Here is a 17,288-nt window from a genome sequence, read left to right as displayed (position 1 = left end):
TCCAAAAAAAAAAGCAACCTCTATTGCATATAACCAAAAGAGCCTTAATCGATTTAATCAATAACTTTATCTAAGAACTTCCTTTAAATTAGATTACCAAAGTTTTTTTAAATAAAAGATTTACTCTTGTATGGAAGGCTAAATACTAAATTTGATATTGCAAGGTTTCTGATTATTAATATGAAGTCAACATTGTTTCAATGGAAGTAGAATAAATTAAGCAAAGCAATGTTTGCATGGACCACTGCTTTTGCTTATGACTCAGGCTCACATAAACTTTCACTTTTCTATTTAGAAATGAATCATTCCTATGTGCCGTTTAAAAATATTCCATGATTTCTACATCAGAAAATTTACATGTAACTCTCGTCCTACAAACAAATCCAAGGCCCTACCACTTAATCCACGTCTTGTTACACCAATTAAATGTTAGACTGTTAACCTACCCTAAGTTGTTTTTGCCCTATCATCTAACAATTCAACAGATATGCTAACTTATCTGGATGAAACTCAGGAGAAGCTCCATCTGCAACCTGACTTTCCACTGGTTTTGCGAACTCCAGAACATCCAGGTAGCTGTCATGATCTAAGGTATCCTTCAATCGAATACTGCAGAACATCACGGGAATGCCACTTTGCCTCATCGGCCACAACTGCAGGAGCATCATGTCCTGTATTGGTTCTACTATCTTGCAAACCTAACTTTCTCATCAGATGTTAATGTTAGTGTATATGGTTTCAAATCAATGTTAAAATTTGTCATGCATCTATACTCTGATTCTCATCAAGTAGTCCCAATTTATAATCCAAGATGGGACTCTGACTTGTAACCAAATTGGTAAATAATTACTCCTTATGCAAGCACCCGTTTGCCAATGAACCTTAACGAGTTTCACTTGGGAGACTGTTTTTTAATTAACATGACATACGGAGAGAGCGCCATGTTCTTCAGAAGATTCAGTCCCAAGTACTAACACCATTTTGCAACTCAGCCAATAGAGATTTCATCAACTCTTGTGGCCACCATATTCGGACAGACAGGAGGGATCGTCTTACGGCAGACATGACACCTAAATCCAATAATCTTGCTTTTGTTCCCTGAATTAAGCCCATAAGCATCTCCATGAAACCATTCTGCATAAATTAATTTAAAGGAATATTATGAAAAAGTATAAAGGAGGAAATTTTTTCAAGCATCAGTAGTCGATGTCTATAATAATAGGCAGTCGCCTACAGTGAACTGATATAAAAATGCTGAAAACTAATTACCTCCACAAATTTCACATGCAATATAGCTTGAATTAGATGCATATCCTGATTCACAACAAAGAATACATCTGGGTGGATCAGGGGAGACAATCTTATGCTCGGAAGGATCAAAAACCATTTTTCTTTGAAATTGCATCACCCGCTCATCATTTGGCTTACTAGACAACCGAAGACCATTAAGCCAGAAACTATGGTAAGCCCTTGTCCTCTTCCTCTGCCAAGTAATTTCCTTTATCTTCTTAGTTGCTTTCTTCTTTGACTTCTTTTTGCCTTTCTTGCACCTACCAGGCTTTTTCTTTTGCAAAGAAATGTATTTTATTTTCCTAGGTGATCGGCGCAGTGGCACAGCAGCAGCACCCTTTTTATCCTTCCGTGAACGCAGTGACATTCGAACTGCCAGTGATTTTTCATTGGCCCTATTACATTTTTGTGGCAGTTTCCTTGCTCTTTTTGTGATCGTCCTCTGCCCCTTTGCGTCACCCTTCCATTTCATGATATTTCCCCCTTTTATAACATTGACATTCGACTTGCCACCTAAGCAGCGATGACATGTATACGCGCACTTAGCAATGATAGCTCCAGCAGATTTTCTAACATGCCTCTTATGAAAAAACCCTGAAATTATATCAACCTAATCAGAAATGTGAAATATATGTAAAAAAAAGCACCTGTGAAGTTAGATGCTCATTAAAGCAATACCATCAAGCACGCAGAGCGTCACTTTGTAAAAACAAAAACAAGTCGAATACACTTTAATATAGAAGAGCACCACTTACCCTTACAATACTGACAGCAGATAGCTTCCCTGCCAATTTGATAAAAAAAAAATAAATAAATAAACATAGTTAATTAAATGAAATAGTTGAGGAACAACACGACCCATTAAGTATAAGGCCATTAACTAAAAATGCGTATTCTTGAACATCTATTTAAACCAAAAACTAGTCTCTAGTTCATAAAAAAACTTTATCACTTAACTTTAAAGTTTTCAATCACTTCTCCTTGAAGGGTTAATCACTACTCTTTGCTAGCCACTTCTCTTATTAGTGCTTAAAAAAGAGTTGGGTAGACTAAATAGATCAATTATCCATCCTAAATATAGTCAGTGTTATTATCTTGTAAACGAATAAGATTTATCAACACCAAGGGAAAAAATGTCAAAAAGTCAATTCTGTTATTATGCTCTAAAAACGGGCACAACCTAGGTTTTAAGTTCCTTTCTATTTTCAGTCTTAGTTATTAGCAAATTTTGAAAACAAAGTACTGACATCTCAAATGATAGGAAATCTTAGAAATAACAATTCTGTTAATACTTTCTTCCAATACCATGGAACTAAAAACTATTAGAAATGACAGAGCACTCAAAAAGTAATAGAATGATTGTTTCTACCTGATGAGGACATCTTTGTTACAGTGCCCACACTGATAATACTCGGTCCTTTCAGCTTTAGAGAATAGATAGGAGAACCCCTTTTTCTTTGATGACTCCTTTGCCATCCTACTGATCTCAGAAGTTTTATCAGAAACCATCTTATTAGAATTCCGGGCAATTCTCCTCTCTTCAAAACTTTTCACAAGATGCAAAGGCACATAAGATTCATTCAACCAGTATTTCTTTCTTTCACTTGAAGATTCTTCAACAACAGTCCCATATCTTTTGACAATTTCAGGGATGATTCTCCTCTTCCCAAAATCAAGAAGATACTTCACCACATCTGTCTCTATGGATTTTCGGCGCACAACACATTTCTTGAATAGTCTAATTGATTTCTTAAAGTCCTTAGGTAAGGTAGGAAGAGGATGTGTGTTTTCAGCGTCATCCCACCTAATGTTTGAATCAAGTTCTCTTACCTGAAAATAGAACATATGAAAAATAAGCCAGCATTCAATAGAGTGACTGGTTCATGAGTACTTCGAACATATTATAAACTGCATCTTGTAGGGTCAATTGTAAAATATTATAAACTGCCTTGCGTCCACTTCAGACATATGGCTTAATGATGTAACCGTAGTTAACAAAAATCAAATAAAGAAACAATACACATATACTAGAACTAAATAGCATTTACTTTGCACGCATATCTAGCATGTGCAAGATAAGCTGGAAATACACAAGACATCTAGAGTTGGATCCTATTGGAGCCCAGGGAAAAAACTAAAAATTTCTCGAACAGCCAGACCTTTTCCTGCCAGTTAATTTCAGTTTTGTGTCCAACTTTTCAGATTTTAATTGCAGCGAAGCAGGCACCCACATTGAGTGAGGTTTATTCCTTGGAATGTAGCTTTCCCATGGGTATCACATTATCATGAATTATAGGAATTTTATTCTCATATATGGGAACGTATGAAGGCAAATTCTGTACAAAATTGCCTTTGGGACTATTTCTCTCTTCAACCCAACCACATTCTCCTTATGCTCACCTCTCAAAAGCCCCAAATCCCGATTCCTCCATCTACTGCATGTCATCTTTGCAGAAAACACTGCCAGTAAACACATCATTTTTGTTCTTTAGTCTTTACCTCTTCACTTGAAGCTTTTGCTTTCTGTAATATACATCTAAAATGGTACATCAACCACCATTCTCTTCCTCCCAAAACAACCAAAAATCATCATATAGCTCCAATAAAAGTTAAATACAGCAACTGTTAACAAAAACAAAGACCCGAAGTTTCCCTCTTTCACCAAAATTCCCCAATAAAACCGACAAAAGAAGCCCGAGAATTTTCCCTTCTACGAAATTCTATCTTCAAACCATTTTTCCCCTATCAAAGCTTTTAATCAAGTAAGAATTTTTTTTAAAAATAAAATAAAACAAGGAAACAAACACTTATTTTCTTTTAACAGGAAAGTTTTAATAATTCATTAAATGCATTAAATTATTTACAAATCAATTTTAATTTACATAATGCCCATTCGACATTTTCCACAGTTGTATAGTCTTTTCCCATATAGAATCATGGGTTTATATATAGCTACATATGGTCTTTTTCCATATGGCCTCGTGAGAAAGAAATCAATATTTGAATGAAAAAGAAAGAAATCAAGCCACAGGATATTGTGCCTAGAATTACCGCAGTTAATTGGCATTAATTGCAAAATAATAGTAAAACTGCATGAAGATGGAAGTTAGCCTATCATTTCTTTACAATTCAATCAATATAAACAACGGGAAGATTGGCATCAATATTCCATCCACTTTTCAAGCTAGTACTGTCTATTACAAAAAGACATGAGAGCAATTAGGAGTCATACCTGGAAAGCGAGTTGTTCTATACTAGTTGATGACTCAACAGCAGCTCGCCATGCAATAGATCTGCTTCTCTTTGCAAAATCTGAACTCTCGGGATAGAGTATGCCAGGTATCTTTTTGCCTCCACCTGCAGAATTTCAACTTTAAAGAAATTCAGAATCATTATTCATTTTTTAAGTAACAATACCAACCAGAAAACATAGAAGAAAAAAGGAAAAGTGCAGACCTTGCCTAGCAGCCTTAGAAACCAAAGAGCAGGGTAAAACCTTCCAATTGAACAACTGACGAGAAACCCTACCACCTCTCCACCAACAAATACTTGCCCCTACAGAAGGATTAGAAGTAGGGTTACTCTCGCTATCATTGCAGCTGCCCCTTTTTCTTGCAATACCATGCTTTGCAGATCCACGACTTGAAGCAATCACAACATGAGAAGCTGAACCCATAATGACAGCAGAATCCACATGTTTCATCCAGTCAGTTGAAAGAGCAAGATGATGCAGATTTGCCTCTAACTGTACAGCCATTGTGAGACTAATAATATCAGAAAATATAGAGAATATGCTCCAAGTAGTATAACCTACATCATTGACCAAAGGTATTGAAGCGATTATAGTTGACAGATGACTGGTATCTAGCTTAAGCAAGCCATGAGAAGCTGAGGTGGTAAAAGCTTAGCATAACCAAACTTACTCATCTAACCTTCTAAAACACTGAGTGAACCAGATAAGAAGTCACTGAAAAATTCGACGAATCAAACTTGATCCTAGCCCGAACTCCAAAATTATTTGAACCTGATAAATATTTACTTTCGCATAATGATATGAAAAAGTTTGTGGAAACCCAAATGTCCAGCCCAACCTAAGGCAACCCAATTTAACGCTAAAATATCAATGATCTTAATGAAAAAACTGTCCATAGAAGCCAAAAAGAAACACAAACTGACCTAACCATTGCTTCCACGAAATAACAGTTATGAAAAAAATTTTCCTTTTGCAACAATCAGCATTATGCGTGTGCAAGCGCATGGAAGTTTGAAAGAGGTTGAGCAGTAACATAAAAGACAGAATGGTTATAGGTTCAGTTAGATCTTAGAGCCATATATAAAGTGCTATGTTGAAGCCCTAAAGACCATAGTGAAAAAGCTTCTAAGTTTTGCAGAAAATACTTACCGTTAGCAATAAATGCTTAACAGATGCAATACCAGATGCGTTGAGAATGCTTTTATGCCAGATCTTCATGTATTGCGGATTCAGCCATGGACCTGACAGAAGTCCACTCAAGCGGTTTTCGATGGAAAATATATGATATATGACATCTATAACATGGCCCTTTTTATTCCATCTTAACTGAAGGTCCAACATCTCACTTTTTGAAACTTCCGGAACACAACCCGAAGTAATTCTAAACAAGCAGTCTGTATCATCCACAGGATATCTGCAGGAGAAGCACCATCCACAATTTTCTTTGCGAGCATCTACGTATAGGTTATAAATATCTGGCCAACGAAACCTGTTAGATTTCTTCAAAATAACCTTCATCTGATTTCCAATTATCTCCTCCAGCGATTTGAGGGAATCATCATTTGTCTTTTCTGATGGCTTACGCAATAACTCTTCTACAACTAATGAGGCAGTTTGGGCAAAACTATAGTGGTTTACGTAGCCAGTCCCAGGCTGCAATTGTGAAGCATCACGTCTTTTTACATTTAGAACACATGGAGTTTGTTGAGATGCGAACTTTGTCTTGCTTTCTTGCCTAGCATCTAAATCATTGGATATTAAAGAACTGTCTTCAAGAGTTGAGAACTTTCCTGGAATCTCAGATTGGTTTGAAACCTCAACAGATCCCTGTTTCTGAAAGTTAAGAAAGACCGAACCCATTTGCATTGTCTCAGCTGACCCTTCAGAACTCATATATGGGATTTCTGTTCCAGTCACCAAATCCAACATGTTAGTGGACTCTGCAACCTCAATATCACGATGACCGGAAATTTCAGCAACTTCCTTCTCTTCAGGTTTTCCGCCATCAGCAGTCTCGTTCCTTACCACACATATTTCTGCAGAAGACACAAGTGGCAGGGATGAGCTAACAGTAGGAATTTTCACCATTCTATGTGTCCCTGAACAAGCAGAATTCAGAGAATCAAAGTTATTACTAGCACCATTTGAGCCTAGGGCTACATCCCACTGCTTGCAAATTGCTTCTATTATATCACCATACTGGAATGAAGATTTTAGCACATCAAGTACAAAGATGAGGTCATCTCTATGGTAGTAATTCGATGGGCATTCAGCATCAAATGAATCTAATCTGCAAGTTTAACAATACAATATCAGTAACAACAAAAGTAACAACAAACAGCAAGTCATTTACCCTGACATAAGTAAATTTTTGTCCCCATATTTTATTAGATGAAGGAAATAAATGATTGGATCCTGCTTAAGACACAATGGAATCTGAGATAAACAAAGATTGGGGAAAATAAATGCCAACACATTCAGAAATGGACACAAACAGAGGAAGAAACCAAATCTCAAATTCTATTAAGACCCGATAAGAAACTCCCCTATCAAATTAGTTTATTAGAAAGAAATCTATTTGATCATGAACGATATGAAACTCTAACCAGTAACTGTTTTCTGGACATGTGCATATGAATATAAAATCTAGCATTTGTTATTTCACAAATTATTTTACTGCAAGTCACAAACTCTTCTAGTTGCCTTCTTCCAGTTTTTTGATTCATAATAGTTTAAAATTTAGAATAAGACACTAGGTTTTCCTTTTTATTTTCAGCAACCTCTCTGTTATATGTATATGTGCATTTATGTGTGTGTATGCATCACAAACTCTTCTAGTTGCCTTCTTCCAGTTTTTTGATTCATAATAGTTTAAAATTTAGAATAAGACACTAGGTTTTCCTTTTTATTTTCAGCAACCTCTCTGTTATATGTATATGTGCATTTATGTGTGTGTATGCATATATTTAATAAAAAAAAATTACATATAAGGTGTGGTATTATAATTCAAACAGAAATATGTAAACAAAAATTTGGGTGAAAGACTGTGTAACAATATCATCCATAAAGAATGATGAAAAACTACAGAAGCATGCTAACCATCAATCAGCAGATTTTATATTGACACCAGAAATTCCCAAAAAGAACATAACCACGTCAAATAAATGATTCTTCCATATGTCAAGGCAACATGAAATGTCATAATTGTTGAGGATGGCTGCTACAGGCCTTGTCAGTGATGCCTCCATGTCACATATCATAACTAACTAAACCTTATGTTGATAATGACAAGAAGATTCCATGGTTGAAGGATTAACTTAAAAGAATAAAAAAAAAAAAAAAAAACATTCAAGTTATTGCCTTACAATAGAGTTAATAATAGTTACTAATAACTGCTAAACAATTACTGATAAAATAAGAATTTGGAGGGAAATGATAGGTCAAAAAAAATGAGAGATGAGAGATTTTGTGCACTCTTCATCTTTAAGTCAGGAGAGAACTTCCTACTCAAAATATAGACATGCATTCATGATTCATCAACAATAACAACAATAAAGCAGTACTAGAGATCATTATCTAATAATCTATTTCTACAGGTTGAGTAAAACAAACTTACACTAACAAGTAACCAGAGCTGTTATAATATAACCGACCATGAGGATCAATGCCCAAAAGCTCTGCTCCTCTAAGTGATTTACGAGGTTTCACCCAAGGCTTCTCTCTTTCTATTGCACATTCAGGGCAGTACCAGTCACCTTCTGGCAAATGAGCATTCACAACACCTACACACTTAGAATGGTAAGCAGCAGGACAGCCATCACAACATATTAAATTCCCATCCATCTTACAAAGGCAGCAATCATCGCTATTCCAGTCAGTAGTGTCATCAACTATCTCCTCAATAAAGCTAGATCCACCTGACAGGTCCTTCGTAGCTTTTCTCTTCTTGCAAACCCCATTGTTCCTATTTCGATCAAAATCCATGTCAGTCTCAGATGCCAAAGACCTTCTATTAAGCTCAGATCTTACAGCTTCCACCTCAATCATATCATCACACAAACACCTGAGTATCTCAACCTTAACAGATGCAGGCTGTTTATAATAGTCACATCTGAATAGTTTCAAACTAGTAAGATCAAAACCATAATCCAACCACGAACCATGAATGAGCAGATACTCAACCATGAAAATGGGCCATGTAATAGAGTCCAAGAAACCCCAATTTAGACTCCTACATTGTCAGATCAACAAGAAATATTGAACACTGGTAACTGGCAAACAAAAAACAATATTTAAAAGGCAAGGGAAAGAAAAGAAAAGAAATTGAAAGAATAAAAATACCTTAAACATTCAGAAGCAGACTCAGAACCTTCACTGGATAGGTACACCAAATGCTTTTTCAGAGTTTGCAAAATGGAAACATGAATACAATCAAATAATGAGCTGGGAGACTGGCACTTCAGTGCAGTCACAAAATCCTCCAACTCAAAGGGACTTAAAAATAATAAAGTACTAAATGACCTCAAACAAGCATAAATAGAAAAAATATCAAGTACAGAAATTCCATCCAAATTCAAATTCTCAGAAGATGGTGGCAGTTGAAGTTTTGGAGGAAGGACAACAGGCTCTTCAGACACTTTACGACTTAACCTAACCGGCTTCTCCTCTGTTACTGCACTAACCGAAGGGGATGTTGCCAAACCGGCAACATCACATGTTGTTGCAGGTGGTGGTGTGCTTGAAACATGATTTCTAGAAGACACTCTACGAGCACTTCTTCTTAACACCCTTTCTGTTGAAGAATCCAAGCCATTCACAAGCTTTATTCTCTTTCTTCGACCACTAGCTTGTTTGAATGAACTTCCAATATCAACTTGGCACCCATCAGTTACTGCAGTACCAGACTCAGGGACACCCTCTAATCCAACTCCACCACAATCATCAGCCTTGATAACATTCTGATGAACAATGGCACCCTTCTCAAGGATTCCTTCAACAGACCCTAAGCCTGAATGATTGTTCAATTCATTTCTAGAAACATCCTCCGCTGCATCATTTCGCTCTATTATCAGAGTTTCTTTAAGTATGTCAGCACAAGTGGCAGATTCTCTCACTTCCACTTGCCATACACAGTTACCATCAATAGCATCTTTGTCAATCTCCTCATCAGCCCCTAAATTCAAATCAAAACTGCATTCCTTCCCTTGGGTTTTGCAATTAAGATTGATACTATCATCCACATCGCAACTCGCATCCAAATTCAAATCAATACACCCCCTCTTCTTCACATTCTCTCCCTCAGAACAAGAATTTCTATTATCATTTAGATAATTGTTACTACAACAGGTATCATTAAGATTCAAATCAAAACCAGAAGAATTCAAGTCAAACCCAATTTTCATTTCAATATCCCCGTTACTGTTTAAATTCAAATCCATGAGAGACCCAATTCCCTTCTCATCTAAAGTTCCACTCAAATTCCCATCAACACTCTTATTTCCCTTCAAATTCCCAGAAAACCCTTCATTTAAATCAGCATTTGTATCCAAATTCACATTTGCATTACTCGCTAGGGTTTCTTGCTTTGCATTACCTGGACAAACACGAGCTTTCCTCTCAACACGGCGTCGTTTCCTGGGCCTTCCAACCCTCGGCTTCTCACGGAGAACCTCTAACTCAGGGTCGGATCTCGGCTCGAGGATTGAGTTAGAACCGTCAGCCATGACAAGAGAAGCAACTTGATGAAAATCGAGTTCCTCCGAATCGCCGTCCTCGTAAACGATCTCAAAAAACCCAGATGAGGAATCAAAGGAATTAACAGTGCCCGAGTGAAGACCAAATCCTTTGAACTCTTTCTTCACGGATTTGCCCACAAACTCCATTTTCTCATTTTTGCCTCTTTTTCTTTAGTTTCTACCCCCTCTTTTTTTCGTATTCGAAAAACTAGAATATTTGAGGAGACTAAAAGGGAGGGAAAAAGGAAGAAAATCCAGATGGGAATGTTTATTTAAATTCAAGAGTACAAGATTTGGAGGGGTTTTAGAAAGAAAAAAAAAAGAATTTATAACACGAAGAAATGATTTTAAGCCTGGCTTTGAGTTCAAGGTTTCAAAGGGTTCAGGAACACGAACAAAAGAGAAAGAAAAATCAGATATGAATCGACTTTCTTTTTAATTTTTCTCTTTGGTAAATGAAGAAATGGGGTCCCTGTCAAGACTCAAGAGAGAAAAGTGGTGAAGTTTGGAGGAAAGAGAGATGCTAGGTGCGAATCAGATGTGGGGGAAGAAAACAGCAGAAAGTGAAATATTTTTAATTAATAAAAAAATATATTTTCCGTGGGAATATTTTCCCAGTTACAAAGAAGTTAGAACTCCATAGTTTATTGACTGGTCAAATGAGGTGGATGTCGTGAATGCACAATTTTAAGATGGCATTTTGAGTGCGGGGTAATTTATCTCTAAACCCATGATAATCGTGTTACAATTGCAGTTTCTTTGAAAATTTCGAAGTCTTGGGTTGGATCTTTTTGGGCAATCTTGAGGTTACAGGAGCGAAAGCTATTACCATACCACTTGTAAATGGGTGGTTAGTTCCCACAAATCTCTATTTTGCCACTAATATCCAAGTGCTCTACATGGGTTGATTCTTGCAAGAGATGCTAGCATTAAGATTGATTTTGATGTTACCATTATTATCTCTTGTTTACTCTAATGATTGTACTACTTTCTTGAAGTAGAATTATTTGATAGGCCCTTCTTACTACATAATTTGATTGATTGAAAGATTTATTAAATATTTTTTTGCACTACACAATTAGACATACATTTAGAGAGGAGATGTTCTTATTGAAATAGATATTATATTTCTTCTTATATGTTTAATGTTTGACTTTAATATGATAGTTTAAAGTTGATTATTTTTAAACTTAACCTTTTTTTTTTGTCAGAAGTGATATTAAATTATCACTTTATTATCTATATAACCCTAAACTACTATTACAATAATTAGCCAATATAAAGCTTCCACTTCATATAAACTTTAAAAAAACTAGTTTTTCATTTTCTTTTCTTTTAAGTTATTTCCATTCCTTTCCTTTCTTTTTCTCTCTTCTCTTTCCTCTTTTTTTTCACTCCTTTTGCTTCTTCTTCCCGTCAATTTTGAAAGAAGATTTTATGCATATGAAAGAGGAATGTGAGTCTTTCGAAGCTTTGCAATAAACAACTTCTATGTCAGGGAAGTTTCAAATTTCTTAAAGGTCCCAACAATATTTATGATTGTAAATGGCACATTAAAGGTGAGTGTATTCAATCATGCTAAAAAGACCATTAATACTAAAGTACAAAATCTGATGGAGAAATGCGGTAAATAAGCTTATGAGAATAAAGCACTATAAATAAATTTCTTACCCTTTGGCAATTTATTCTACAAAGACTAAACTCATTAAATTCAAGAAAAACACATGCAAATATGGTTGAGTCATTTCCTAAGATGATAGTTTGCATGTTTTATTTTAATTTTTTCTTTTCAATTTTTTCATGATGTATGTAATTTGCATGAAATCTACATTTGTTGAGATGTTGTATCTGAGATTTATAAATTTATTGTAATGAATATTTTCAAAACCTAAATGTTGACTTTATATAGAAGTTGTGACATTGATTTATGTTGTTAGGATGCTTGTTAGAACAATAGATGCTTCAAATGATCTAAATTCAAGGTTCTTTTCTATTGATATGCTTTTTATAATCGATTTTAGAATTTTCAATAAAATAATTTTGTTTGAAGCATGCTTATGAAGAATGATTTATGTGAATTTTTTAATTCTTTTAAGGTTGAGTATTGGACTATATATTGATAAATGTGCTTAATTGAATAATTTCGATAATAAGAATGAGAATTGGTGTAACAACCCTAACCCATATTCGTCGCCGGAATAGAGTTTCAAAGCATTACCGAAGTTTATTGATCAAACAAGTAGAATTTTCAAACATTTCATATCATCAAAACAAGTCATCAAAGCATAATTTTAATCCAAATTATAAACATACCAAATCCAAATTAATTTACCTTATTCATGAGCACTTAAACATAGAATTAAATTCACATGCACTTAACTAGATTTAGCTCAATTTACCATGCCATAATATGGCTTTAAAAACAAACACATATTTATATGTATAAAACCAACCAATATTAAACTTATAATCTCATTTACATTCAATCCACAAAATAACTATTATTTAGACATCACCACATTTGAGTTCGAGATTATTGTTGGAAGCTGAATCGGCGATCATAAAGTGAAGTACCTAACTTGCGCACGGAAAACAAAATCATACGCTGAGTAAAACTCAGTGACATTTCTATAATTTGAATATTTAAAGACAAAATAATATAATAGGCACAATTAAATATTAAGCACAATTGAATATTTAAAATCCACATTTATTTATACAATAGCATTAATCATTCAATACTCAAATCATAATTACATCATTTTATACCATACTCAATTCCCATCACTTGCTATATAATAGCTTTACACAATTTGATCCACAAGTCATTTGAAACAATAATAACATCCAATTCATGAATACATAATTCATGTGTCTCATTTTCATGTTTCAATTCACTATTCCATTTTCAATTCACATACAATATCATCAAATATCAATCATAGTACCATTTTATTTAATTACCCCTATTAACACGACTCGGACTCGGACGGATACAGATCCAACCAACACACTAGTTTGGCACCTAGTGCCTCATCGGATAAATCAAGTAATAATCGTGCCTCAGCTATATAAATTTGACATCCAATGTCTCATCGTTAAACAAGCAAATTGGCACCTAGTGCCTCATCGACTCAAGTCAAAGAAATCCTGAACTCTTCCAATCCTATGGCATGCCATCTATATCCGCTAGTCCGACATGCTTAATAGAGTTTAATTTCACTTTCCAAATACAACCAATATTCAATATCCAAATTTCATATTAACACATATATTCATTTCAATTCAATTCAATTCAATCAACTTTAAATCAATTCAATAATCAAAGTGTCATATGCTCACCTTAACCACTTACCATATACATTAATTTAAAATACAACAATTAACAACTAGGTTCGGATTATAGAAATATAAACCAGAAATTCCAAACTATTCGATGTCAACTTTATCTTTCCCCTTTTTAGTCGAGTATTCCGGTACGATGTTAGCTACGAAATTAAAACAATTAAAATTCATCAATACAACCCAATTCAATTTCATATTGAATATTTCAATTTTGACTCAATATTTGCCTAATTTCCAATTTAGTCTCTAAACCGAGACTATTTTTTATTCTTTACAATTAATTCTATATTTTCATACAATTTCCACTTTAAACTAAATTTAACTCCCTATTTTCACTTAAATCCTTAAATTTCAAATTTTTCACAATTTAGTCCCTATTATTCAAAATTTACAATTCATTCTACAATTTAATCCTTTTTCATTTCCAATTTAAAAATCTATCAATTTAATCCCTAATACTAAAATTATTCAACATTAACAACACTTAAAAACTCAATAATTGCTAAAATTTCAACATGGGTCGGGTAGTACTTAACACCAGGATTTCAAAAACATAAAAATTATAAAAAAAGGGCTAAATTGACTAACCAATTGAGCTTTGAACCCTAAAAGTCCCTAAGTCTTGCGTCTTTCTTTCTCTTTTTCTTTCTTTCCTTTCTATTTTCGTTTGGCTTTAGCTTTCTATTCTTTTTTTTTATTATTCATTTACTTATTTTATTTTATTATACATTAGTTTATTATTATAATATATGTACTTAAATATTAAGTAAACTTATTTTATTATAATATATATTAAATTTATAAATATCTTACCTTCTGTCCCCTCATTAAAGAACAATGGCATAATTACTTCTTTAGTCCCTTTAATTTTCTTTAATCTATAATTCAACTTCCACCCTATATGAAATTTAGTCCTTATACCTAATTACTCTTAATTCATACAATTTCACTTAACCAAAACCTAATTAACTACACAACTAGCTTTGTAACGGGAACGGAGTCTTAGGAGTGCACTTTCTGACACTCCTGATTATCGGGTTGTTACAATTGGTTACTCTACTATCTACTTTATGAGCTTTGAAAAGAACTAGTGGTCTGACTAAATAACTAGGGTGTGTGTTTGGCTGTCATTTACTTTACCTTAAAAATTTTGGTGTTTCTTAGTATACTCTATTGATGTAGATATGAGTAAAGTCAAAGATTATTTAGGTTTGATTAATCGAGTAATTAGAGGTAGGTGCTTCAGTTGTCATCTACATTCGCGTTCAAAGGTAATCGTCCTAAATTGAAAAAAAAAGAGGAAGAAAATAGAGCTTAATGGTTATATTAATCGAATTGTGTTTTAATCTCATGCTAATTGATAAAATTATTGTGGTGAAATTGAAGTTCAATACTTTATACTCGATTGAAATTGTGGATTTTGGAAACCTAGTGGCCTTTGGAAGCATGATAGAATTTGAAAATATTCTCTTAATTTTTCTAATAGCTTTACACAATTTGATCCACAAGTCATTTGAAACAATAATAACATCCAATTCATGAATACATAATTCATGTGTCTCATTTTCATGTTTCAATTCACTATTCCATTTTCAATTCACATACAATATCATCAAATATCAATCATAGTACCATTTTATTTAATTACCCCTATTAACACGACTCGGACTCGGACGGATACACAGATCCAACCAACACACTAGTTTGGCACCTAGTGCCTCATCGGATAAATCTGAAGTAATAACTGTGCCCAGCGCTATATAAATTTGACATCCAATGTCTCATCAGTTAAACCGAAGCAAATTGGCACCTAGTGCCTCATCGACTCGAAGTCAAAGAAATCCCTGAACTCTTCCAATCCTATGGCATGCCATCTATATCTGGCTAGTCTGATACAGTTAATAGAGTTTAATTTCACTTTCCAAATACAACCAATATTCAATATCCAAATTTCATATTAACACATATATTCATTTCAATTCAATTCAATTCAATCAACTTTAAATCAATTCAATAATCAAAGTGTCATATGCTCACCTTAACCACTTACCATATACATTAATTTAAAATACAACAATTAACAACTAGGTTCGGATTATAGAAATATAAACCGAAATTCCAAACTATTCGATGTCAACTTTATCTTTCCCTTTTAGTCGAGTATTCCGCACGATGTTAGCTACTGAAATTAAAACAATTAAAATTCATCAATACAACCCAATTCAATTTCATATTGAATATTTCAATTTTGACTCAATATTTGCCTAATTTCCAATTTAGTCTCTAAACCGAGACTATTTTTATTCTTTACAATTAATTCTATATTTTCATACAATTTCCACTTTAAACTAAATTTAACTCCCTATTTTCACTTAAATCCTTAAATTTCAAATTTTTCACAATTTAGTCCCTATTATTCAAAATTTACAATTCATTCTACAATTTAATCCTTTTTCATTTCCAATTTAAAAATCTATCAATTTAATCCCTAATACTAAAATTATTCAACATTAACAACACTTAAAACTCAATAATTGCTAAAATTTCAACATGGGTGGGTAGTACTTAACACCGTGATTTCAAAAACATAAAATTATAAAAAAGGGCTAAATTGACTAACCAATTGAGCTTTGAACCCTAAAAGTCCCTAAGTCTTGCGTCTTTCTTTCTCTTTTCTTTCTTTCCTTTCTATTTTCGTTTGGCTTTAGCTTTCTATTCTTTTTTTATTATTCATTTACTTATTTTATTTTATTATACATTAGTTTATTATTATAATATATGTACTTAAATATTAAGTAAACTTATTTTATTATAATATATATTAAATTTATAAATATCTTACCTTCTGTCCCCTCATTAAAGAACAATGGCATAATTACTTCTTTAGTCCCTTTAATTTTTCTTTAATCTATAATTCAACTTCCACCCTATATGAAATTTAGTCCTTATACCTAATTACTCTTAATTCATACAATTTCACTTAACCAAAACCTAATTAACTACACAACTAGCTTTGTAACGGAACGAGTCTTAGGAGTGCACTTTCGACACTCACGATTATCGGGTTGTTACAATTGGTTACTCTACTATCTACTTTATGAGCTTTGAAAAGAACTAGTGGTCGACTAAATAACTAGGGTGTGTGTTTATTGTCATTTACTTTACCTTAAAATTTTGGTGTTTCTTAGTATACTCTATTGATGTAGATATGAGTAAAGTCAAAGATTATTTAGGTTTGATTAATCGAGTAATTAGAGGTAGGTGCTTCAGTTGTCATCTACATTCGCGTTCAAAGGTAATCGTCCTAAATTCGAAAAAAAAAAGAGGAAGAAAATAGAGCTTAATGGTTATATTAATCGAATTGTGTTTTAATCTCATGCTAATTGATAAAATTATTGTGGTGAAATTGAAGTTCAATACTTTATACTCTGATTGAAATTGTGGATTTTGGAAACCTAGTGGCCTTTGGAAGCATGATAGAATTTGAAAATATTCTCTTAATTTTTCTAATATCTTTAACAAACACACACAAGCACAAAGATTTATTATTTCTAGTTCTTTCTAATTGTATAAATTATTGTCACTACTGTATTTTGTTAAGCATATATAATTTTGATTGTATCCATGAAAACATGTTTTCTTGTTTCATGGGTATATAACAATAT

General features: G+C 33.5%; 1 protein-coding gene across 2 annotated transcripts; it reads right to left on the bottom strand.

The window, feature by feature from the left end:
* Positions 1-267: 267 nt before the first annotated feature.
* Positions 268-10,978, bottom strand: LOC108451068 (DDT domain-containing protein PTM-like). Of its 2 annotated transcripts, XM_017748811.2 has the most exons (10): positions 8,885-10,978; positions 8,160-8,774; positions 6,685-6,833; positions 5,693-6,579; positions 4,747-5,035; positions 4,523-4,647; positions 2,660-3,120; positions 2,046-2,074; positions 1,270-1,884; positions 268-1,134 (listed from the first exon to the last, which is right to left on the bottom strand). In XM_017748811.2, the coding sequence occupies exons 1-10, from the start codon at positions 10,423-10,425 to the stop codon at positions 989-991; spliced, it is 4,857 nt and encodes a 1,618-aa protein (XP_017604300.1). In that variant the 5' UTR covers positions 10,426-10,978; the 3' UTR covers positions 268-988. The 2 variants fall into 2 exon arrangements, with proteins under 2 accessions (XP_017604300.1, XP_017604294.1); XM_017748805.2 differs by having other exon boundaries at positions 5,693-6,833.
* Positions 10,979-17,288: the final 6,310 nt, after the last annotated feature.

Source organism: Gossypium arboreum, chromosome 7, assembly GCF_025698485.1.
Source record: "Gossypium arboreum isolate Shixiya-1 chromosome 7, ASM2569848v2, whole genome shotgun sequence".
In the NCBI taxonomy this organism is placed as follows: domain Eukaryota; kingdom Viridiplantae; phylum Streptophyta; class Magnoliopsida; order Malvales; family Malvaceae; genus Gossypium; species Gossypium arboreum.
This window is presented reverse-complemented; position numbering and strand designations above follow the sequence as displayed.

Excerpts from the sequence above, each read along its gene's own strand:
- LOC108451068 (XM_017748805.2), bottom strand. The coding sequence starts at position 10,425 with ATGGAGTTTGTGGGCAAATCCGTGAAGAAAGAGTTCAAAGGATTTGGT. Across the intron at positions 5,036-5,692 it reads TTAAGCATTTATTGCTAACG|TTAGAGGCAAATCTGCATCA; the intron begins GTAAGTATTTTC and ends ATGGCTGTACAG. Across the intron at positions 1,885-2,045 it reads CTGCTGTCAGTATTGTAAGG|GGTTTTTTCATAAGAGGCAT; the intron begins GTAAGTGGTGCT and ends ATATAATTTCAG.